The sequence below is a fragment of the Cydia strobilella genome, chromosome 3 (assembly GCF_947568885.1).
Source record: "Cydia strobilella chromosome 3, ilCydStro3.1, whole genome shotgun sequence".
NCBI classification, from domain to species: domain Eukaryota; kingdom Metazoa; phylum Arthropoda; class Insecta; order Lepidoptera; family Tortricidae; genus Cydia; species Cydia strobilella.
In genome coordinates this window covers 12,412,990-12,438,677 of record NC_086043.1, presented here as the reverse complement: position 1 = coordinate 12,438,677, position 25,688 = coordinate 12,412,990, and the positions used below count along the sequence as shown (strand labels likewise).

Below are 25,688 nucleotides of genomic sequence, written 5' to 3'. Positions count from 1 at the left end.
ACGGCCATTATGTTCAAGAAGTAGTGAACTATACCGACCCCTAATCACAGTGAACTACTTTCGAGTGCTAATATTTTTTTTGACGTTCAGAGTTAAGTAATTGGTTTGAACTTTTGACTTTATATTACCATTCAGCACTTAGATATAGATACGTACGTTCTATTAGTGGGCGAAAGTTGCACTTTCATACCAATAAAAATGTTATCAAAAGAACGGACATTAACCTATGCAAATAATAACCTAGTTTTTCATTTAGGACCGAATTCGAGTGCAGGTACGATGACCTGAATCGCTGGAGGAGGCTAACAATTAGAATTAGAGGTGCGCGGGCGGGCGGGCGGCCGGGCTTCAGCGGGCGAGGGCGGCGGTAGCGGCGCGGCGGCGGCGGCGGCGGCGGCGGCGGCGGCGGCGGCGCCGGCCGTCAGTCGGCGGCCGCTCTCCGCGCGCCCCACGCTGCGCTCGTGAGCCTGCAGCGCGGCTATTATGACGGCGCACCGGGCCCGCATCCCACGTGCCGCGTGCCCGCCGCGCCCCGCACCAAACTATACAATATCACGCGCGATTACGCGTCTCACGTCTACCGGAATGTAAATATTTATGGATGTCAGTTTCCAGTTATTTAGATTGGCTGTGAATTTTAAGGTACGTAAGTAATGTTTGGTGTTTCGATTTTTGCACGACACCGCTGTAGACTGTATATCACGCGTCAGTGAGACTAATGAACGTTTTTCATAAAACAAACAAATAGCATGCACTTGCGAAACCGCATAGTGCTTTGTGCCTTCGAAATGATTGTTAATAGAAATGATTTGAGTTTGTGGCGCACGAACCCTTTATGATAATTGGATCGATAGTTTACCATTACCTAGATATGTAGAGTTCCGTAACTGATTTTTGCATTAAGTAATTTAAAACGCGATTAAAACCACGATAGCGAGCAGGGCTAGTGCGCCGCCGCGCCGCGACATGCAATTCATGTGTTCATAATAACAGCTCCATGTTCCATGCTCCATGTTTTGGATACAGAAATGTAGTGGGTAGATAGCCAAATAGATTGTTTCTGTTAACAAAACCTATTCGAACAAGGAATGCAGAAACTAGATCTGTAAACATAGTCACGCCAAACAAGCTTGTTCTGAAGTTAAAACAACAATATCTACTGTAATAATAATTTAGCGTAATTGACAATAAATAATAAATTATCGCTTTAGCCCAGTACAGTTTACGCTTGTGGCTTGTGAGTTTGAGCTTCCTTAACATTTAAGCATACGAGACGCTATATTTAATATACTTACATATTAGATTGCCTTATTACGTATGTAAGTTATCCTCGCAATAGCCCTTGCAATCTCGTAGCCTTCGCGTCTATAGGACGTATAGCACGATTCACGAGCTCGTATTGAGGGCCAGTCTTTGTTTTTACCCGGAGACAGCGGGCCGTACCGGAGAATTTTATCCGGCGCGGGAATTCTCAATATCGACTCGAAACTAACTAAATAAATTACCGACTCCCAACAAAATTATACCAACCAATTTACTTATTTTAAATAAAGATATGATGGCACATATTAATATAAAATTTATTGATTGGCATAAAATGTTTAGGTGAAAATGAAATCGGCAAGGCGTGTTCGTGTACATGAAGATGCTATACGACATAGGTAATATATTTCTACATTTCTATTACATTCGCAATATTCGTAGTTGTTGCGTAGAAAATATTCTTAGGTTTTAAGTTTTCTTCGTTTTAAACAAAAACGTACTTAATTGTCAATTTTTATTATTTGCTACTCGTAGATAGATATAAAATATTAATAGATCTTTTTTTCTAGTTATTAGGTATTTGCGCTTTAATTATTCGCAACTAAAAATTAATATTTTTTGTGTGCTGTCTATCTATGTACGTTAGTTTTGAAAACACCTGAAACGATTTATTAAATATTATTTGGTGATTGTGCAATCATATGCTGAACTGCAACGATGGTATCGTAAACTTTGCAGATATTAAAACATGTCTGTACCTACGTTACCTACTTATGCAAAATGTGCTTTGTTGCAGAATAAGGTTAGTTATCATGCCAAAGAAAATTTACTTGAATGTTCTATTCATAAGCTACAAACAAGTAGCTTCGTAACTTAAGTTGCCTTAATACCTTCATTTAACGACGCACTCTCGGAGCCCGAGTAACCAGCAGCTATGTTAATGAAATATTAACAGCTTGGCTGCTGGGTGTACATTAACGTCATATGAATTGGTTTCTAAGTTGAATTTTAAATTAAGGATTAAGTTATGTTGTATGTATGTATGTATTAATTAACTCTTTATTGTACAGAACACACAAATATATAGGTAATATGGCACAGGATAGGCAGTACAAATGCTAAACTTATCTCTCAATATATTATCAATACCTATAGATACTATTATTGTATCTCGAAACATGTTGAAATTTATCTACTCTATAGCAGATTACTAAGGTAGATCAATGCGAAAATGGACAAGTCTTTTAGAAGGTTGATGTAGTACACACGTATATTATAGTTAACAACCCCTTATGTAAGTTTTTAATGCCACAGGTAAATGGGATGCATTTACGCTTATTTGTGGCTAGAATATTGATATTCCAATTAGGTATTTATGATAAGGCGATACCTAACAGAGGAAGTATCTATATTAAAACGTACGTGGGCAAAAAGACAAAAGAGATACAACTATAATTAATATAGATGTAAAGTCAAATAGTTATTTGTGCAACAAGAGAGCAAAGTTAGATATTTCTTCGAGTGTTTATTTTGAATCCCGTGCAAGACAAAGATTCTACAATAGATCTATCTAATTAGAACCTTGAGCTTAGCAAAGGAATCAAAAGCACGATATGTAAATAATTTGATCTTTTGTAGCACACAACTTACCCCCTTTACCTTACTTACTTTTAACTTTACCGAAAAAACTGAGAACTATTTGGCAACTAAACTAGAGATTGTTAAAAATAGAAATATTTAATAAATAAGAAGTCAGGCAAAGATATAAACATTAAATCCATTTGTTTTTTCAAATGATTATTTGCATCCTACTATGGAATCTAAGGTTCAAATACTCTACGAAATAGATTACGTTAAACATGTACGAAATCATACCTACCACGTATTTGACCTCAATTACACTGTATTTTTAACCCTGACTGGTGTTAAAACTGAGGGCACAATGGCACCGTACGAAGAGTATGATGGGGGCAAGGTATATTCGCTAGCATGTGCGTAAGTTATTTTCTATGCATCTCGCTCGTAGTCGTATATTGGTGCAAGCGAGACGTATAGAAAGTAGGTTACGCAGACGTCAGCGAATATGTCAGGTTGACACTGCTAAGGCACATTAAATCACATATATGTATACGGGTCAAACACATTTAAAAAAAGGTCACTTCTGTGGACAATACAATAAAAGTTAACGACTCTGGTACATAGATATCCCGTTTTTCTTATTTGAGTTTCAAGTACTTACTGAAAAAATGTATTCCGCCTGTAAAGGTGCCGCGTAAAAATTACTATACAGAAAAGACGCGAACTAGTTTGCTATAAAAAGTGTAGACCCATCTCTATCGCGAATTTATTTTGTTACCTTTATTTACCGACGTTTCGACACAGGGTTCACTGGTCATACTGGTGATAATATGTATTCTAAACGCGAAGTTTTTAAATAGTATACTGCTAATAGGCAGTCGTAAGGCTACTAGAACCTGGCCATTATTACTAAAGTTACCCTAAAAATGTATCGCGAAATTTAAAAAAAAAGTAACTGGTGCCTCCCTATGTAATCACTCTGCCCTCTATAACGCAGTGATTCTTAACCGGAGGTCCGCACTGTCCGCAGACCACTTAAAAGCGGGCTAACGCAAAATTTAAAATTCTTATTTTATTTTTGCACGGTTTAAGCAAAGGCAACTGCCATAAAAAATCAAACGAATACTAGACTGATACATATTTTCAAGGGCTTAGGCCAAATTTTTTATTTATAAGTTTTTAATTTTTAAGTGTTAGTTTAAATAATTAACTGGTTCAAGCATAATTAAAACCATAACCTTAAAAGGTTAAAGTTGGGCCGATAGAAAAAACCGGCCAAGTGCGAGTCGGACTCGCGTTCCAAGGGTTCAGTATATTACACAATTTAAACAATGTATTCTTTATGTGAAACGTGAGTGAAATGTCTTTAAAAAACCCGTAGGGGTCGGATCAAAAACTAAGTAATTAAGTCCGACTCACGCTTGACTGCAATTTCTAATAGATTTTCCTGTAATCTATAGGTAAAGATCTATTTTGTTTATTTTTTTCAAAATTTTAGACCCAGTAGTTTCGGCGATGGGGGGGAATGGTCATTTTTTGCCTATTTTCTTGAATAACTTCTAAATTGTTTATCCTAAAATTATAAAAAAAATATTTGAGATTCATATTTATTTTTTAATTTTCTCATCTACCCCCCAAAAGTGACCCCCATGTTTAAAATTCATTTGTTTACGTTACATGTCCATCTTTGGGTCACAAACTTACATATGTATACCAAATTTCAACTTAATTGGTCCAGTAGTTTCGGAGGAAATAGTCTGTGACAGACGGACAGACAGACAGACGCACGTGTGATCCTATAAGGGTTCCGTTTTTTCCTTTTGAGGTACGGAGTACGGAACCCTAAAAATCACGTAAACATGTCTAAAATTTGTTTATTTTAGTTGTAGATATATCGTTACCCTACATACCATAGCAGTATAAATTTAGTAAATAATAGCTGGTGATATAGCCGACGGATCTGACGAGCAAAGTTCTATTCAGAAGAATATTTTCATATGTTCAACTTCCGTCGCAAGTTTCGCGCGGGCCGCCATATTTTTTGCTCCCTTCTAAATTCCTGGCTTTGCGCCCCCTCTTAAAAACCTGTCCATTTTGTTCATCTCTCCGCAGCTGTTAATTTGTGAGAAAAAACATTAGCAAACCTACGAACAAACTTAATTAAAAAAGTAAAATTGTAACTATTTTTTTCCCTAATAATATATACCTATTGGGACCGTGCACGATGTCAGCGCCACACAGCGGTTGCAACTATAGGCTTGTATTTTGTCAAAACTATTAAGCGAGAGTAAGTAAATCGTAATAATTTCAGTGAAAACTACTGAACGGATTTTTATGCGGTTTTCACCTATGAATAGAGTGATTCTTAAGGAAGCTTAAGGCGTATAATTTGTTAAGGTTTTGTGTAAATTGGTTGAAATATGACGATATTTGGTAATGAAGTCAGAAAAAAATCACTTGAGATATAACAAAACAATGTATGGTGAAAAGATTTCTCTTTCATTGCTCTACAAAAAAGTCCGCGATGGTGTATGTCTATCTTTTAAGGATAACTTACTATACCCATTCTAATCTTCTACAAAAAATTTCATAGTATGTGGTATTTGCAAAGCTATTTACACGGATACAGTGTTAATAATTATCAAATGAAATACATTAGTTATATTAAGCATTTCATACAGATTACAATGGTCCCTTACACCATACAATTTAAATGAATATCTCAGGAGTAATCGTAAATTAAAGTTCCATTTCGACCCATATAACTAGTTGAAGACGCTAATCCGTAGTTGTCAATTTTTACCACCTTATGCGCTGCGATCGTTTTACTTACCCCTACCATGTACTTCGCATAGTGCCAATTATTGTTATATAAACACTTTTAACAGATTCCTTATGTTATAACGAGAGAAAAAAAGTATGACAGTTATAAACTAAAACGCATTTTTTTAATGCGTAAATAACGAATGACTATTTGTAATGATTCCGAGGTTTTCCCGAGGGTCTACAGAACGGGTACATCAATAATTTTTAAGAAAAAAAAACCGACTTCAATGGGGGATGCCGCTGAAAGTTTACTTATTGTTGATGGTGCACTCTTAGATTCCAGACAATGAAATGAAATATACAGCATATTTTGCGTAATTATCCTAATCCATCTTTTGACTAATTTTGCCTAATTGCCTATTTATTATAATATTGCCTAAAAATGTAGAAAAGGAGGTAAAACCACCCACTTTTCTAGTAGCATTTCGTTTTTGTATGGGTCGCAGTTCTAACCTAACCTAACCTACTTTTCTGATAGCATTTCGTTTCTGTAAGGGTCACAGTTCTAACCTAACCTAACCCACTTTTCTAGTAGCATTTCCGGGTCCGGGTCTGGGTCCGGATCCGAGTCCGGGTCCGTGTCCGGCTGTCCGGGTCCAAGTTTGGGTCAGAGTTCGGTCCGGGTCCGGATCCGAGTTGGGGTCCATGTCCAGACCCGGGTCCGGGTCCGAGTCCGGGACCAAGTTTGGGTCTGGGTCCATAAGAAAGAGAACAAATCGCCAAACGTGAACTATGTGTCATTGAAGAGTTCCATTCTGATCATCATCAGCAGTTCCACTTAATCAAATGTCACTTTTTTAAATGTAAATGCTGGATTTGATGATGAAAATACAAAAATCACAATATGTATGCATTTCACATTTGAGGAGTTTCCTCGGTTCCTCATGGGTCTCATCATCAGAACTCGAGCTTGACAAAAATATGCCTTAAAAACTTAAGTTGCTTAACAAACATAAAGAAGAGGACAAATCGCCAAACGTAAACTATGCGTCATTAAAGAGTTCCATTCTGATCATCATCAGCAGTTCCACTTCATCAAATGTCACTTTTTAAAATGGAAATGCTGGATTTGTTGATAAAAATACAAAAATCACTATAAGTATGCCTTTCACATTTGAGGAGTTCCCTCGATTCCTCATGGATCCCATCATCAGAACTCGAGCTTGACAAAAATGTTTCTTGAAAACCTAACTTGCTCAACAAACATACCGAAGAGGACAAATCGCCAAACGTGAACTATGCGTCATTGAAGAGTTCAGTTCTGATCATCATCAGCAGTTCCACTTCATCAACTGTCACTTTTTTAAATGTAAGTGCTTGATTTGTTGATGAAAATACTAAAATCACTATACGTGAGCCTTTAACATTTGAGGAGTTCCCTCGATTCCTCATGGATCCCATCATCAGAACTGCGTTCTGACAAAAACGGGACCAATCTGTATGTATATACTTACAATCAAAAAAGAATTTTCAAAATCGGTCCTAAAATGACGGAGTTATGGAGTAACAAACATTAAAAAAAAAAAAAAAAAAAAAAAAACCGAATTAATAACCTCCTCCTTTTGAAATCTTGAAGTCGGTTAAAAAGGAGTGTACAGGTTTTAAAAAGGTCGGCAACGCGCATGTAACAAGATATGGAGTTGCAGACGTCCATAGGCTACGGTGACTGCTTACCATCAGGCGGGCCGTATGCTTGTTGGCAACTTGGCACCGATGTGCTATATATTTTTTTACAAATACAAAAATAAATTATTTATTGTTTAAATGTGAGTGGTTAAATAAATGGTGGTAGGGTTGGTATTCGGTTTCATCATCACAATCAGCCAGAATTTGGCGCACAATCCAAAATACAAACTCTCAATATAGCTGAGGGAAATTAGCTAAAATTACGGCATAATTAATGGAAGACTTTTTTTAATTGGGATATGTACGATATGGACCGAAGTTATTTTTCATCAACCCTCCCCCCTCTGCGTCACCCCCCCACACCCCCGAAAAGGGCCCGAAATGCGGTTTTTCTCAATTTTTAAGGAAGAAAAAGTGTGTAGGAACGAAGTGATCCTTAATAAATTTGCTATTAATCTCTTATACACACTATAGTGCTATCACTTATAGTTTTTGTGCAATCTGTCACCAAAGATGCAAATTTTTAAGCATTTAACGTTTTTTCTTTTTTAAGATAACTGTGTCAAATGTCAAATATCAAATCATTTATTTGCCATACGTACACAAGTATACATGCAAATATACAATAAATAGTACTAGTTACATTACAATAATATTTTTACATAGTTACTATTTACTACTAAAAACAAAAAGTATATTATTATTTACAGCCGCACGAATCATTTTTTGTGCTCAAAAAATACTCACGATATCGCCCAATTTTGTTTTTTTTAAGTAAATAGTTAATATGTATGATAGTATGATATTTAAAACAAAGTATTATTTATTATTAAACATCCTCGTCAAACATTTTCATAGCCAGCGAATATCCTTATTAACCACTTGTCTGTATGAAACGGACGCTGACCGCAATTAATACCTAAAGCACAACCCGAGGGTGAACCCACGATTTTCGACCACCACATACATATGAAAAGTAATGAGTGAAAGAGATATAGATAGTTGGATTTTGCTGTTAGGACACTCTCTACGAATGGGAAACGTAAACATTTCAAAAGTTCCCTACGTGTGTCTAATGCATATGGTTCCGTGGTTACTTTTTAGGGTTCCGTACCCAAAGGGTACAAATGGGACTCTATTACTAAGACCCCACTGTCCGTCTGTCTGTCACCAGGCTGTATCTCATAAACCGTGATGACAACACGTGCGCTTGTTTTTTAAGAAATTCAGCACCTGAATAGGTATTCAGGTCAATTTGGTACAAATTACATATGAAAAGTAATGAGTGAGAGATATAGATAGTTGGATTTTGCTGTTAGGACACTCTCTACGAATGGGAAACGTAAACATTTCAAAAGTTCCCTACGTGTGTCTAATGCATATGGTTCCGTGGTTACTTTTTAGGGTTCCGTACCCAAAGGGTACAAATGGGACTCTATTACTAAGACCCCACTGTCCGTCTGTCTGTCACCAGGCTGTATCTCATAAACCGTGATGACAACACGTGCGCTTGTTTTTTAAGAAATTCAGCACCTGAATAGGTATTCAGGTCAATTTGGTACAAATTCAGATATTCTTTGTCAAATAAACTGGTCGGAATGTCTATCCTACCTATTCATAAACTTTGTCTTAAACTGAAACTGAAAAGTCCAGACTCAATGGTTTGTCATAGAGCAATGGAACGCAGCATGCTGGATGTTCGTAGAACGGACCAACCGAGCATATTACATATAAACACCGAAATGCGTTCCAAAACCGGTATTGTGGATGTGGGCATGAAGGTCGCAAAGCTATAAGTGGGCTAAATGGGGCTGGGCAGGGCACGTTGGCCGAATTAACGAACTAGCCACATACTGGATCCAACAGGATGGTCCTCGGGGCAGAGGAAGACCAAAATGGAGACCGCAGGACATATATTTAGAAAAGAAGTGGGAGTGTGCATTGGACAATTTGGACAGTACTAAATAGCGGTGAGAGGGAAGGCCTTTGCCGAGCAGTGGAACACTTTTATATATAGGCTAGTAAAAAAACACACAAAATAGGTGTCATAGACAATATCTGAATTAATTCCGTGACCAGAAGAGGTTCAAGTGCTGAATATCTGAAAAAAAGGCATAGAGCATGTCGGGCCATGCTCATTGTAGGGTTCCGTAGTTACCCGTCCGTCACAATAGGCTGCCTTGAATGGAGGCTATTTAGGTGCCTATCTTCGCAGCGCTTTGTACATACGTCTTTTTACTAAGAAGGGAAGATTTAGCGATAAGTCAAAAACGACTTTTCATTGAATGTCTTTCTACAGCTCTACATTCACGATGTATGTTTTTGAACCCATGGTTTAAGTTTTGGAGTGGGGGAGGCACACATTTTTTTTTCTTTTGGTGCGATTACTTCCGAAAAAACTTACTTCAAAAAATGGTTGTTGAAGACCCTGATTATTTTCCAAAGACCTATCCAACGACACCCCACACCATTGGGTTCAAAAGAAAAAAAAAACGCCCACTTTAAGTGTAGGGGAGGTACCCCACTTTTTTGGGATTTTTATTTTACCACTTTGTCAGCATTATTGATCTACATATCTATGCCAAATAACAGGTTTCTAGCAGTAACGATCGCAAAACTATAAGGGTTGGTTGACTACGGAACCCTAAAAAAACAGCTCGTGTGTGGTGCTGCTAAGCCAAATTTTATCAATTAATATCAAAAGTAACTATAGACACACAGACACCATGCATAAAAGAGTAACTACAGTCCATAGACACACGTACCTATAAGTACCCACTTTTCAAATGTTCACGTTTCCCATTCGTAGAGAGATACTGTCGCTAAAAGCAAAAATCTACTATTTCTATCTCTTTCCCTCTTATAACTTTTCATGGGTGTGGTAGTCAAAAATCGTGGGTTCACCCTCGGTTTGTGCTGTATAAAATTCGGTCAGGAACCGTTTCATACACAGTCAAGTGGTTAATAGTAACGATGTTCGGTGAGCTTAAAAATGTTTGAAGAGGATGTATTTTCAAAATGGCATAGCGTCGTCAAATGAAAGAGTTTAATAATAAACTAGCTGTTGCCCGCGACTTCGTACGCGTGGATTTGTATGTTGGTGGTTATATATTTTAAATGAGCGTAGAACTTTATGCAGCAAAAGATATCAGTAAGGACGGTTAATCATTTGTTAATAATTATACAGCGCATGAAATTTGTCTTTCACAAAAAAAATGTTCTCGATATAATCCCTCTCAACACTTAGATTTTCATGTCCACTATTAAAAAAAAATGTTCGCTCCCGATGCAAACTTTATTAATACAAACTTTTCGAACACGGTGCAATCAGTTTTCGTCTATTTTAATATAATGCCCTTTTAGCTACCAAGTTTCATGTTCCTAGCTAAAACAAAAACTTGTACTACCTACATATAAACTTACATCCCCTTTTTAACACTCTTAGGGGTTGAATTATTAACAATGCCTCAAGGGCCTATTTTAGATTTAAGCTAGTTATTAATTTCGTTTACGTAGTACCATTGTATATATCTTGTATGTAAATAAATGTTTTTAAGAACGTTGAAATAACTTTTTTGTAATATTATACAATGCCCTTCTAAGAAGTTTCAATAAGCATTTGTAATGGATTCAAACTTTCAACCCCTTTTTAACCCTTTTAGGGGATGAATATTTAAAAACGCTTAAATTATTTTTCTTCTATTCTAATAATATGCCTTTATACAAAGACTGAAGTCCTGTACTCAAAAAAAAGTTTGATCTCCATACAAACTTTCAACCTCTTTTTTACCACCATGGGGGATGAATTTTAAAAAATGCTGAATTAAGTTTACTTCCCTTTTAATTAAATACCTTTCTACGAAGTTTCAAGTACCTAGCTTAGAATAAAATTAGGACCCCTACAAATTTTCTACCCCTTTTTAACCACTTTACGGGATGAAATTTTAAAAACGCTTAAATACTTTTCTTGTATTCTAATAATATGCCTTTATACAAAGATTCAAGTCCCGCACTCAAAGAAATGTTTGATCTCCATACAAACTTTCAGCCCCCTTTTCATCTTGGGGGATGAATTTTCAAAAACGCTAAAATCAGTTTTCTACTCTTTTAATAATATACCTCTTTACGAAGTTTCTAATTCCTAGCTTAAAATAAAATTTGATCCCTATACAAACTTTCAAACCCTTTTCAACCCCTTTAAGGGTTGAGTTTTTAAAATCGCTGAAATTACTTTTCTTCTATGCTAATAATATACCTTTATACAAAGATTCCAGTCCCGCACTCAATAAAATGTTTGATCTCCATATAAACTTTCAACCCCCTTTTAACCACCTTAGGGGATGAATTTTCAAAAACGCTGAAATTATTTTTCTTGTATTTTAATAATATATCTTTTAACGAAGTTTCAAATTGCTTGCTTAAAATAAATTTGAACCCCATACAAACTTTGGAACCCTCATTTCATCCCCTTAGGGGATTAATTTTGAAAACTACCTATTGTGAAAAATTCAGCTCTCTAGATCCAACGGTTTGGGCTGGGCGTTGATTTAAGTGAGTCAGTCAGTCAGTCAGGACTTTTACGTTTATATATATATATATAGATAACTAGCTGTTGCCCGCGACTTCGTACGCTCGTTCGTTCGTTCGTTTTAAAGAACATATTAACTTTTTACTTATTTTTTGAGAACAGTTATCTTTAAAAAGAAAAAAAAACGGTAAAAAATGCTAAAAAATTTGCATCTTTGGTGACAGATTGCACAAAAACTATAAGTGATAGCACTATAGTGTGTACAGAAGATTAATACCAGATTTATTAAGGATCACTTCGTTCCTACACACTTTTTCTGTATCTTGAACGGTTTTCTTAAATATTGAGAAAAACCGATTTTCGGGTCCTTTGCGGGGTTGCGGGGGAGGGGGGGGGGGGGTTTAATGAAAAATAAGTTCGGTCCATAACGTACATGCCCCAATTGAAAAAAGTCTTCCATTAATTATGCCAAGTTTTCGATATTTCTCGTTCCAGAAGCAATGTACTAATATGCATGTAATTAAAATCAATTAAAAATAAAAGTATAGTAATGTCAGACTGAAAACTAAGTATTAATTATTAAAAAATAATAATAATAATGGACAATGTGGTTGGATCAAGGGTCAGATGCAGAAGGCGGTGATCTTGGACACGGCGCGGATAGTCGGGCGGTTCCTCTCTCTGCAGCCCTGACCACCGGCAGCTTGGGCCCTGCCTCGCTGCTGGCGGCACCCTAGGTTAGGTTTTTTATAATGTGTTTATATGTATTTTGTATTGTTTTGTAAGTGTTTTATATTTTACTTTTATATACAAATTATAAAAATCCTAACTTAAGAAGAAAGACTGTTGAAACAAATTGAAATTGTATCATGATTACTATCTACAAATGTACACAGTACTGCAATTAATCATTCTTATTCTTATTCTTAAGATAAATAAAGAGATAATAATGGACAACATACTTATAGAAAAGTGGCAAACATACCTAGAATAAAAATTTGTTAGGTATTGGTGGATACAAAGTGTTAATTATCCGAGTAGAACATTTTTTGTAAACAACACTTGAATAATTTGGTTTTGAAACCTTGACAATCCAAGGATTTTGAAGTCACTTTTGTTGCCACAGAATAAATAATAGTACTACCGTACAGAAAGGAATCTTCCTACAAAACCGAAGTTTGACAGCGGTTTAGTGTCGAATCATGCTATCCCTTTCTAATATATGGCACTATCCCTTTCGGCTATTTAGGGTTGTCAAAATTCAAGTCATTATCTTATCTGTGGTCGTGCACGCAAAGGGACGTCAAGTTGTGCCAACCCTAATAATTGCTCGGAGCAATGCTGAGCCGAGTTTGCCTGAAGCGCCTGAAGCGAGGATATTCGCACCCCTGCTTTTGCATACATTTTGACAGCGAGCGCGCTTTTTGTATGGAGCGTTTTAACTCGCGTTGCGCGCGACACATTTACTTTTGCAATTTGAAAGTTTCTGGGGTATAATAGATATCAGGTTTATTAGAAACGTTTAAAAGAAAGTAGAATCGATAGCCATCTTTCAAAAAATCATGCATGAACCTCATTGTTTTAGATGTATTTTTTATGTAAGTATGTTAGTTATTGTCTAACAATCAAGTGAAACATTACGTTAGTTTCTTATATTTGATATTGTTTTTTACGCATAATATTTTTTTTATAAAAAAGAAATTACAAATAATTAGCTACCAGCTCATTTGTTTCATAGATGGTAATTATCTTCTACCTTCTTACCTCCTTCTCAGCCCCCCCCCCCCCCCCCGCGTTGTGTTCCAAGCTTTTCCTTATACCTTAATGCTGGGCCTACTAGGGTTCAAAAATTTTAAGCTATTTACAATTTTGCATTGGAAGCACCACACTAATGTAGATTAACATTGAAAACACAAAACACGGTCTTTATAGCTATAGGGTAGCTCTTGATTATGACCACGACTAATATAAACGTATTTTTTACCAACCTACCTATTGTCAGCACAAATGAAAATCGAAATGCTGAAACGCTCCGAATCTTGCGAGGATAAATCTCGTAGCAATAAAACTATTATTGCTTGTCGTGTAAAAGAAATCGGATTTATTGAATAGGAAATTTTCACTTTGTGTCGCATCGCAGCCCATGATTTCATAGCGTGACGTAAAGTTAAATCGCTTACGAATCGGGCAGGTGAAGCCTCGTTTCAACACTTTCAACACGAGGGGAGCCTGGCGTAGCAGCCAGAAACACGCGCTACATTTATTCTTACCTTTTTGTATGTACATCCGGTAATTTTTATCAGTATTAGTAGTATTTATTGATTCTACAAATTATACTGATATGATTTCAAAGTATGTTTTATTTATCAGACATAAAACACTATCTTTATCGTGCGATAAACGCTTTAATTATGAGCAAAGAGTATATAATAAGATAGAGCGGTACTGTCATAGTAGATTTTGTAACCACAGTAAATTCACTGCCATCTATCGACACACTTTAAAACTAAAAATGAAGATTTATAAAAATACGATAAAATGTATTTAAATATGGATAATTTTTTTTAATTATTTGCATTAATTATTTTTATGAATTTGACCCATGTTCTTTCACTGGTATGCATTAAAATTGTTAAATAACAAACGAAACCGTCAACGCCATCTATACGGCAGTAGGCCAAAGCTAGTAGCGCCCTCTGATCGAGAATCAAATTTTCTTGATTTTCGAGGCACGTTTTTTCCTTAGACTGTATCCATCTATTACGGAGTTATATCTATCTTTGTTATGAGCTCTATTCGCATCATCATTGAAACAAGGCAAGCGTATAAATAGTCGCACCGATGGTTACTATACGTGTTATTGACAGCATCTCGGCACAAGAGTAGGGTGCCGCGCTCCGCACACGGCCTATTTAAGAGCTTCTCGGAAAATCAACAGCTCTTTAAGGCGCACAATACAAATAACATGGAGCTTGAAAAACAAATTGGGGGTAAGGCGAAATGAATAAAAGCGTATAGCTTAGAGAGCAGATAAGCAGTGAGGAAGGAATAATTGAAGTGGCAGTGATGTGCGGTGTTGTTCGCAGTGAGAGTAAGCCTGGCGGCGGCGACCGGCTGGCGACGCCGCGGATGTCGCTGCTGGGCAAGCCGCTCAGCTATCGCGCCACGCGTCGCGACGCGCGTTACCGCCGCCTACAATCCAAGTTCTACAATTTCCTTGAACGGCCGAGGGGTGTTAAGGCCGTCCTGTATCATATGATTGTGTAAGTCGTCCATTTTGAACATTAACCCGATTTCCTCTGCTTGTAAACAAGACCACATTTTATTTTGTCTCGTCCTTTTCATGAATTTTATCCTAGTTTCTCAATGTCTTTCATTGCACATATAACTTTTTCCTTGTATTTACAGCAATTCTCGGTGCCGAGAATTTGCGTTACAAAAATTAAGATGGTAAACAGACGAATATTTATATTCGTTTTTATTTTTCTTAGGAGTTGTTATGCTATTCGATCAATGGTGTTTTATTTTACTGACACGAGTACTTGTCATCGAAGATAAACAAGCGCAGATTTAAAGTCATTCGTAAAACTGAACACTTCCGTTTACAACCGACAGCGTATCGAAATCCCGCACTTTATTTTTATGGCTTATGAAATGAGACGTTTAAGTCATACGCTCGAACCGTGCTTGTGTTTGAAGTCGCAAATCATTTACAAATATGAGATTTATGAGCTAGTAAAAGTATGAAATTATAATTAAAACGAATACTATATAGGTGCTGGGTCTATTTGCCTCGCTCAATTGCCTAATACTAGTTCTGCTGAATACTAAGTTAATATTCTTGGATAAGTTCCAAGTTGTATATATAGGTACTAACATTACATGTATGGATAGCATTTTAAAAGACAGTCCAGTTTATTTTATTTTATTTATTTGGAAAGCAAACAGAAATAAGTGAGCAGGAGATGAGTTTAAGTGCACATTAAGAATAACTTTGGTCTGCTGTTACTAAAACTATTTCGGTAGGTATTTATAAAGTTCCCATGATGATGTGGAAAGTTCGCCTGTAGAAGAGTGAAAACTAATAGATTATTTTGAGTGCTAGATACTAATGTAGTTAGAGGATATACTCGTATGTATTCCTTTGACTTTCAGAGCTTTTGCTTTTGTGCTATTACATACATATATCGCAGTTTGGCAAGGAATATAATTGTAACAAAATTGTTGTTTACTTTGTGAATTTTGTGATACTGATAAATAAATAAAAAAACAAATATTACGTTAATATTAGGTTTAAAAACATTATTTAAGCATTATTACTTACATTAGGTATAACAGTCACGTCTGAAAATATCGATACGGACAGTGCCAAATATATATATACACGTCCTTATTGCCCATATATTAAGGTACATATTTTTGGCACTGTCCGTATCGATATTTTCAGACGTGACTTAACTAACAAATTAAAAAATACCGTGCCACATAATAATATATATTTTCTAAGACAGCAGCAAACACCTAAAATGATACAATGAAAATCAAGTGCATTATTTTTGAGCCAAAAGCTTCATAAGAATACTATGAAGATTGGATGAACTGGATTACTTATATTTGTTATTATAATGTAAAGTTTTTGATTTAAACTAAGGATTTACAAATGTATACACAATACAGGACAGCATAAATATGCTTTTTCTCAAACATGCAATGCAAATATTACAGTAGCGGAAAAATCTGTCATGTGGTCATATTGCTATTTTTATGCAGGCATTTTTTTTTCCAAATTTCGTTAAATTAGACTTTATATCATATAAACAATGATGATCTTTTTCAGAGATTACCATAAAAATTATTCAAATGTATCTAAAAAAACAAGTTTTTTTTATAGGCGTAGTGGCAGAATGTCATTATGAACCATAAAGGTGGACCCGGTGGGCCCCCTTAAATATTTATTTTATTCTGTTTTTAGGGTTCCGTAGCCAAATGGCAAAAAACAGAACTATGGATTCGTCATGTCTGTCTATCTGTCTGTCTGTCTATCCGTCCGTATGTCACAGCCACTTTTTTCCGAAACTATAAGAACTATAGTGTTGAAACTTGGTAAGTAGATGTATTCTGTGAACCGCATTAAGTTTTTCACACAAAAATAGAAAAAAAACCAATACATTTTGTGGTTCCCCATACTTAGAACTGAAACTCAAAAAAAAATTTTTCATCAAACCCATACGTGTGGGCTATCTATGGATAGGTCTTCAAAAATTATATTGAGGTTTCTAATATAATTTTTTTCTAAACTGAATAGTTTGCGCGAGAGACACTTCCAAATGGGTAAAATGTGTCCCCCCCCCCCCCCCCCAGTAACTTCTAAAATAAGAGAATGATAAAACTAAAAAAAATATATGATCATTACCATGCAAACTTCCACCGAAAATTGATTTGAACGAGATCTAGTAAGTAGTTTGTTTTAATACGTCATAAATCGTAAAACGCAATTTACCTTACACTCACGTTTCACATAAAAAATACATTGTTTAAATTGTGTAATGTACGGAACCCTCGGTGCGCGAGTCCGACTCGCGCTTGGCCGGTTTTTTAGTATTTGTTGTTATAGCGGCAACAGAAATACATCATCTGTTAAAATTTCAACTGTCTAGCTATCACGGTTCATGAGATACAGCCTGCTGACAGACAGATGGACAGCGGAGTCTTAGTAATAGGGTCCCGTTTTTACCCTTTGGGTACAGAACCCTAAACACGATGTTTGCTATATTTTGCAGTTTTTAGGGTTCCGTACCTCAAAAGGAAGTCCGTCTGTCACAGCCTATTTTCTCCGAAACTACTAGACCAGTTAAGTTGAAATTTGGTATACATATGTAAGTTTGTGACCCAAAGACGGACATGTAAACAAATTAATTTTAAACATGGGGGCCACTTTTGGGGGGTAAATGAGAAAATTAAAAAATAAAGTTTTATAAACTATATCGTGTTATACATCAAATTAAAGAGCTCATTGTGAGAATCTCAAATATGTTTTTTTTATAATTTTAGGATAAACAATTTAGAAGTTATTCAAGAAAACAGGCAAAAAATGACCATTTGACCCCAAAATGACCCCCCCCTTTATCTCCGAAACTACTGGTTCTAAAATTTTGAAAAAAATACACAAAATAGATCTGTACCTATAGATCACAGAAAAACCTATTAGAAATGTGCAGTCAAGCGTGAGTCGGACTTAATTATTTAGTTTTTGATCCAATCCATACGGGTTTTTTAAGACATTTCACGCACGTTTCACATAAAAAATACATTATTATAATGTATCTAAATTTGTTTTAACTATGCACAATAAAGAATATATTATTATTATTCTCTTTATTTATTATTTTTCTCATGTTAGGTTTTTTATAATATGCATATAAAAGTAAAATATAAAAACACTTACAAAACAATACAAAATACATATAAACAAATTATAAAAAACCTAACCTAGGGTGCCGCCAGCAGCGGGGCAGGGCCCAAGCTGCCGGTGGTCAGGGCCGCAGAGAGAGGAACCGGCGGACTATCCGCGCCGTGTCCAAGATCAATATAAGATTATTATTATTATTATTATTATTATTATTTAAATTGTGTAATGTACGGAACCCTTGGAACGCGAGTCCGACTCGCACTTGGCCGGTTTTATTTATACAAAATTGACATGAACTTAATAAATAACACATTATTAACAAATTTAACTACACAAATACACGAAATAAAACTATGAAAACGGATTTATATAATCCGTTTTCATAGTTTTATTTCATGTGTAACTATCGCGGTAACCGAAGAGAATATACAAATACACATTTCAAATATTTAATTTAAATATTAGCGGTAAAAATGTCTGAAACACGCGTAGGTATTTTTTTTATCGTTTTGGAGGCAAAGTTGAACATTTTTCATTCTGGAATTCTATTTTATTCTATTTCCAAAGGTTAATTGGAAGAGATCCCTGAAAGGGATAAGTTCGCCTTTGTACAAATGATGTGTTTTCCTCTTGTTTTATGTTTTTTTTTGTACAATAAAGAGTTTTACTACTACTACTACTTTATTGGATTTATTGTGCATTGTTGATTGTGTTACCTATTTAATATGAGTTCCGACGAAAATATGAAATGAATATTAATTGTACTCCTACGAAATTGAGAGCGGAAGCAGAATTGACTTAAGCCTGACCAGTAATATATGATCATGCGCCATGTTGCAGAATTTCATTGGAACTAATTTCTTACACTGGCAATAATTTTAATGATAGGTCGTCACTGTTGTCAGTGTCTTGTGGCGGTTTACTTGAATAATACTTAAGTGTTGAATAGCAGCAAAAGCCATTATAACAAAAAAAAAGTGTTGAATATTAAATAATAAATGATAAAAAATGTCCCAAACTACACATAATCAAGAGCGAAACATTGTAAATAATAAACTGCTGGAAAAGAACCGTTCGGGAAATTAAACTATTTTCAAATTAATATCAGAGCTGACAGGGAACAAATCAAAATATCATTATAGTCTGGTTATTACGACTTGGTTATTGTAGTGTTGTGTAATACAAGCGAGGAAATACTTACAGTAACATGGGCTTTGGAGACGATGAATCTTGTTCATTGACTATATACCAGAACTAGAGTAAGGTAATTTTGACCTATGTGTGATACGTAAGAAAATGGTACTTTTATACGGTAAAAAAGAAGAACCGACAATAAAAAAATGTGAACACCAAATATTTGGATTCTGATTTTGAATACGGTGTATAAAAGTATGTAAGTCAAAAAACTAGTTACCAATCCACATTGTTCAGACTATACTGAACTGTTGCCATATAAATGAGAATAATAACGCCTTCTTGACAATGATTATATATTCCTGGTCAGGCTTTAATAGTACATTATTGTCGAGGCTCGGAAGTAGCTACTTGCTGGCTGAGGATTCGTTTTAAACGGACGACCTTGGGAGTCCGTTTAATTGAATCCGAAGCCAGCAAGTAGCCTTCCAGCCGAGTCATATATAGTGCTTTTCTCAAAAATGGCGCAATAAACACAAATATAATAGAAATATTTTACAGAAGCGACGTTATTATGTATATATTTTCACAGAAAAAAGTAAAAAGATTTGCTTTGCCGCCTTTTTATTTTTTTAATTAAAAATAGAAGTGTATTTTTCTGCTGAAAATACGCCAACCTATTTGAGACACCAAAATAGTCGCGGTACCAACATTGTAATAATAAGTACTGATCATCTGTTTGGCTGTTTAATGGACCAATGCCTTCATTTGATATGGCCACTTCAACTTTTAAAAAGTTTGGAACTCGACAAATAATGGAATTTGTATGCAACATTGCAGTTCCGAAATCGAGACTGCAATGTTTTTTACTTTTTAATTTTTTGACTGACCATAAACTACGCACTTCGCGACCTACTTTTTAACCGGCAACGTCGACTTTGCCGTCCATTTTTGAGAAAAATAACTTGCTGCCGCCAAAATCAAAGGCGAAGTATATGGATGCTTAAGGCAATTTTATAAATTATTGAAAAACAGAAAAGTGCTTACATGCATCAAAGATACATAAATATATACGTGTAATAAATTAAAAAAACTACATTTGTAAAATATACGTGTGATAATGATAAAGATAGGTATAGGTGTTAGTTATATTTTATTTATTTATTTTAAACTTTATTGCACATAAAAAGTGTACAACAGGCGGACTTAATGCCATTATAGGCATTCTCTACATTTTCAGGCATTATATTTTGTGTCTAGTTTACTTTTAGTTTCTCTGGAAATCAGACTGATTTCGTGGAGATTTCTTTATTTATTTCATTGCATGTTTGAGAAAAGCACTATACTTACATCGGCGTGAAAAGGGGTTGTCGGCCTCATAGCTATCCGTTATGTATTCGGCCGGCAACCCCTTACTTCACGGCCTCTTTAGTAATGTACTATTGTGAAACATTTGTACAAAACTTTTTAAATTACATAGACAAGTATGGCTGCGTTTAAGGAGACCTAAAATGTCAAAATGAAAATTAAATTATTAAACTAATGGTTTAACGTTTTTTGGTAAATATTACGCTAATTAATTAACTAACTTAATTAAAATTATGCTATTAATTAATTTAAAATACGCAAATGCTATTAAATAATTTAAATTAATTAAGTTAGAAAAATAGTATCCACGTAATCGATTATAAAGAAATTGTAATCGATTATATGCATACTAATTTCATATTTCTTTGTGTCAATATTTTATACTGGCAATAAAATGTCCTTGTACAGAAAATTGCCACTGATCCCTCCGAGCAGGAAAGAAAAAGCCAGTTTCCGAATAGGTGATGTGAAAAATTGTGTCCTAATATTAGACCTACTAGAAATGGATTACTTGTATTTTAAAATATATTTTTTTTCTCATGCTCATAGTGGCTCCTTGTTTATCTATGAAGCAAGTTAAAAGCGATACGTTTCGGTTAGGGAGTTTTTTCCGAATACTTTTTTGTAATTAAAGGTAATGAAAATTCGGTTTCACTTGGATTTGTTGTATAATTTCCATACTGATATTTAACTCCCGATCCCATAAATAACGATCCTTTTGCCTAAATTGTTAATTGAAAGTACCCTCACCAAATACATTATAATACAAGTTATTTAAACTCTGATTTATAATTAAATTCCAATAATCTAACCTCACTTTTTCTCTTTTCCGTATGTTTTAAGAAACTAAACAAAGATAAAAGGATACATCTATATTTATTTTAAGGGAAATTTGAGTTTACTTCTACATATTTTCCTTTATTACGAAAGAAAAAGGATCTGAGTGAGGTTAGTTTTTTTGGAATTTAATTACAAATCAGAGTACAGTCATGTTTTGTAAAATACACATGTATACATTTCCTCTTATTCGAAATGAAAAGTAGTGTTTAACTCGGGTGAAAGGCATCCATTCTGCCTCAAGCTCTCAAAATATCTCGTCATTGGGTGCCTTTCATCCCTTGGTAAACAATCTATTTACTATTTAGCGTATGTTGTTTTATGATAGACTCCACCATTTTTATATTGCATTTAATGAGTGTATGGACCAACCCACCCCACACTAGCGTCTTTTGAGCGTCAGCGTCTAGTGCTACCATTGGTATAATAAAATCAAGGTACTCTCTTCCGAGACTCGCGAACCACGTGACTGACACAAGCCTACGTCATCGTGCTGTTAAAAGGTTCACGATGACGTAGGCTTGTGTCAGTGGTTCGCGAGTCTCGGAAGAGAGTACCAGGCGGAGTATATTATTATACCATGAGTGCTACGGAAAATGGCATCGCTGCGCAGTTGCGCCAACATTGCGTCGAGCTCGAGCAGCAGCCAAATAAAATGTTGAATAGACGCCGACGCTCGGGAGACGCTAGTGTGAGTGGCGCCTATGGGAAGTACAGTACAGGTATTACATAGTATGTTTTGTTAGGTTCCTCATGGTGTTCATGTGCCTGTCGCTGTCCGTGTTCTCTACCATCGAGGAGTACGAGGCTCGCGCCGGGATAGTGCTCTTCTACATGGAAACTGTCGTCGTCATTTGGTTCGCTATCGAGTTTGTGTTAAGGTAAGCCGCTCCATAATACCATGCTGATTTTGTTACCACTTGAGGTGAGCATGATTGCCCATAACGGGAACTAAAACGATCCAGGTCAAGATTTTATGAATTATTGATACTTAGTGCATCATTAATAATGCAGTTCTATTTGGATTCAATCTAGGCAGACCGTGTTATGAATGTATTGACCACGGGTAAAATATTTACAAATACGATATAAGCACAACCTAATATTTTTTTCAAGGCGAAACTTGCTTTACTAGGTGCAAAACTGTGTTGAAACGTGACTGTGTTCAACTGTTTTCCTACTCTTTTACTTTTGAAACAATTTGTGTCAATTTCACTAGGTATTAACAGTTCTTAGGTTACAATGACGGACCTTGTCACTGATCCCATAATACTTAACTGTAAGTGTAAGTATTTGTATCCATTTAGATCAAGCAATAAACCATAGTATTATTGTTTAATATTTTAATATTACATATTGTGATAGCTTCTTAAATGCCTACTTATTTAAAAATCGCATTATGCCAATGCTTATAGCAACGTTTTATTTAACATCATAATAAAATTTATTCTTATCAATTCATTTTAAAATTTTAAAATTTATAATGCTATTAACATGATTTTAGTACCTACCTACGCATCGCCCGTACCCCGTACCGAACCATATACCGGGTGTGGCTTGTAAATACGAGATTTTTTTTAACTGTAGGCTGTAGTCCTCGTACTGACCAACATTTGTTCAATCACTATTAAAAATAACTTTTGTTTTGATTTTTAATACACTAAAGTATTATCTTTTATTTTGTATGAAAAAAAGGGTAGTCTAGTTCATACAGTCCTAAAAGAATTGCCTGCCTATAATATGTATTACTTTCTCGCACTACTTATCAGATATCTATCTTCTGCCCTTAGCAGGAGATTAAGTACTTAAAGTGGAGTAAGTTAATATGCTGAATAAATAGAGTATAGGTACGAGGATAAACGTAAAACTTAAAGAATATTTATAATTTTTCGTAATCCCTTAAACGCGTAGTTGGATCAGGGAGTGGTGCTGCAAGCCCTTTTTCATTATACGAATTACCGGCTTCCGACACTTCGTTTATTAATTGTTTCTATTATAGAACTACCTATTTAATATTATATGTATACTTAATCGTTTTGCCAACGTTCTCTACTATAATTCAGTATCCAAACATACATTTACGGTAACGATTATAACTCGTGTGCCTTTGAGTGTATGTATTTTTTGCTTTTAGTATTTTCCATTATACTCGTAAGAACACTCCTTGTTTGGACAGTCATTGGAAAAAATAAACCTTGATTAATTACCAATGTGCAAAATAGGGTTGTTAACACATGTTGAATTTTATAACTAAATCTAGTTAAATAGATAAAAAACCGGCCAAGTGCGAGTCGGACTCGCACACGAAGAGTTCCGTACCATTACGCAAAAATGGCAAAAAAAATCGCGTTTGTTGTATGGGAGCCCCATTTCAATATTTATTTTATTCTGTTTTTAGTATTTGTTGTTATAGCGGAAACAGAAATACATCATCTGTGAAAATTTCAACTGTCTAGCTATCACGGTTCATGAGATACAGCCTGTTGACAGACGGACAGACAGACGGACAGCGGAGTCTTAGTAATAGGGTCCCGTTTTTACCCTTTGGGTACAGAACCCTAAAAATGAGTAATTTATAACAAAAAAATATGGGAATAATAAAAAAATAAAAGACTAGAAACTTAAAAAAAACTTCCTAATAGGAAAAAAAATGTACTATTCGATTCCTTATATTTTATAAAAAAAATGTATAGCAACAATATACATAAACGCAATATTTCACCGACAAAATCGCAATTTCCTTTTTTCCATACATCAAAACGGCTAGCGGCTTCTAAGCAATAGCGACGTTACATGGTGACGTCACGATGTATTGCCATTTTGTTAGAAGCGTTTCGTCATTATAGTGCAGGTGCCAATGCGGGTATAGGCAATGGGTCCCATACAGACATTGGATCCTCAAAACAAACCTGATCGACTGATACCATTAATAAAAATTTGTCAAATACCCTATTTTAAGTCTTGTGGTCTTTACAGTCTACTACTTATATTATACAAATAGGTCATTTTAAAAGTCAAACTCCGTATTAGGAATTGAAAAGAATTCTTGCAAAAGTAAATTAAGCAAAAGAAAATAATGAGTTGATTCCCTTTTTTACATCTTAGATCTGAGTGAAAAATAAATGGTTTATCTTCATGTAAGGCGAGCGCCGCGCCGGCTTTGCAATGAACACCGAACGATCCATCCACAATGAGTGACGAATTACTCGACGCGCTCGCCACTCGGCTTATCTCTCTCTGTGTTCGTTGCCTCCCATAGATTACATCCCGTAAACTTCGCAAGATGACAAATTTTTATTAATGGTATCAATCGATCAGGTTTGTCATTCATTCATCAAATGTCCATATGGGGCCCACAGTATTAAGTCAATAAAAAAGTCAGAAATGAAATTATAGTCAAAGTCCGACAGTCGTACTTCACTCGCGAAACGCTCCTAACAAAACGATAAGTCAACGTGACGTCAAGGTCACTGCCCATCTTGAAGTATGGAAAATAAGTCAAATTGCGATTTTATCGGTGAAATATTGCGTTTATGTATTTAGTTGCTATACAATATATTTTTTTTGGATAAAATGTAAGGAATCGAATGGTACCCATAATTTATTCCTTTTTGAAAGTTAAAAAAAAAATTAAATTTTGAAACTTAGGTCCTGTATTTCTTATCATTTCCATATATGAAGGGTACACGGAAAGAGCATGTCTATAGTCACTTTAGTAACGTTTTGAGTAATCGCGGTTTTAAAATTTGGATCCATGTCAAAATGTATGGTAATTCCGTGACGTCTTTTTTAACTCAAAAAAATGTGTGTTACATATATTATACAGTGGTAGCAAAAGATATAACTAATAGTTCATTAAGAGCTCTACATTTTTAAATGAAAATCTTATTTTCCGAAAAAAGTGACTAGACATGTTCTTTCCGTGTACCCTTTATATTATTTTAATATCCACATTATTGCGATAAATTGCACATTTGCTATCTATTTTAGGTAACTAGATTTTGTTATAAAATTCAACATGTGTCATCATTCATCAACATCATCCCTATTATAAGCCGTGTACAAACTTTTGCGAGGTAGGTACACTTGTAAAGTAATATACCGCCATTCGCACTAATC

At 35.3% G+C, this 25,688-nt stretch overlaps 1 protein-coding gene across 9 annotated transcripts in view; it reads left to right on the top strand.

The window, feature by feature from the left end:
* The first annotated feature begins 402 nt into the window (after positions 1-402).
* LOC134755899 (potassium voltage-gated channel subfamily KQT member 4) overlaps positions 403-25,688 on the top strand; it is a 119,082-nt gene continuing 93,796 nt past the window's right edge. For 5 of the 9 annotated variants that reach the window (XM_063692560.1, XM_063692557.1, XM_063692563.1 and 2 more), the window contains exons 1-2: positions 14,661-15,084; positions 22,316-22,450. In XM_063692560.1, coding sequence (XP_063548630.1) covers positions 14,888-15,084; positions 22,316-22,450 — 332 coding nt within the window. In that variant the 5' untranslated portion in view covers positions 14,661-14,887. Of the gene's footprint in view, positions 643-14,659; positions 15,085-22,315; positions 22,451-25,688 lie in introns of those variants that run through there. The other 4 variants (XM_063692558.1, XM_063692562.1, XM_063692561.1 and 1 more) reach the window with 3 other exon arrangements.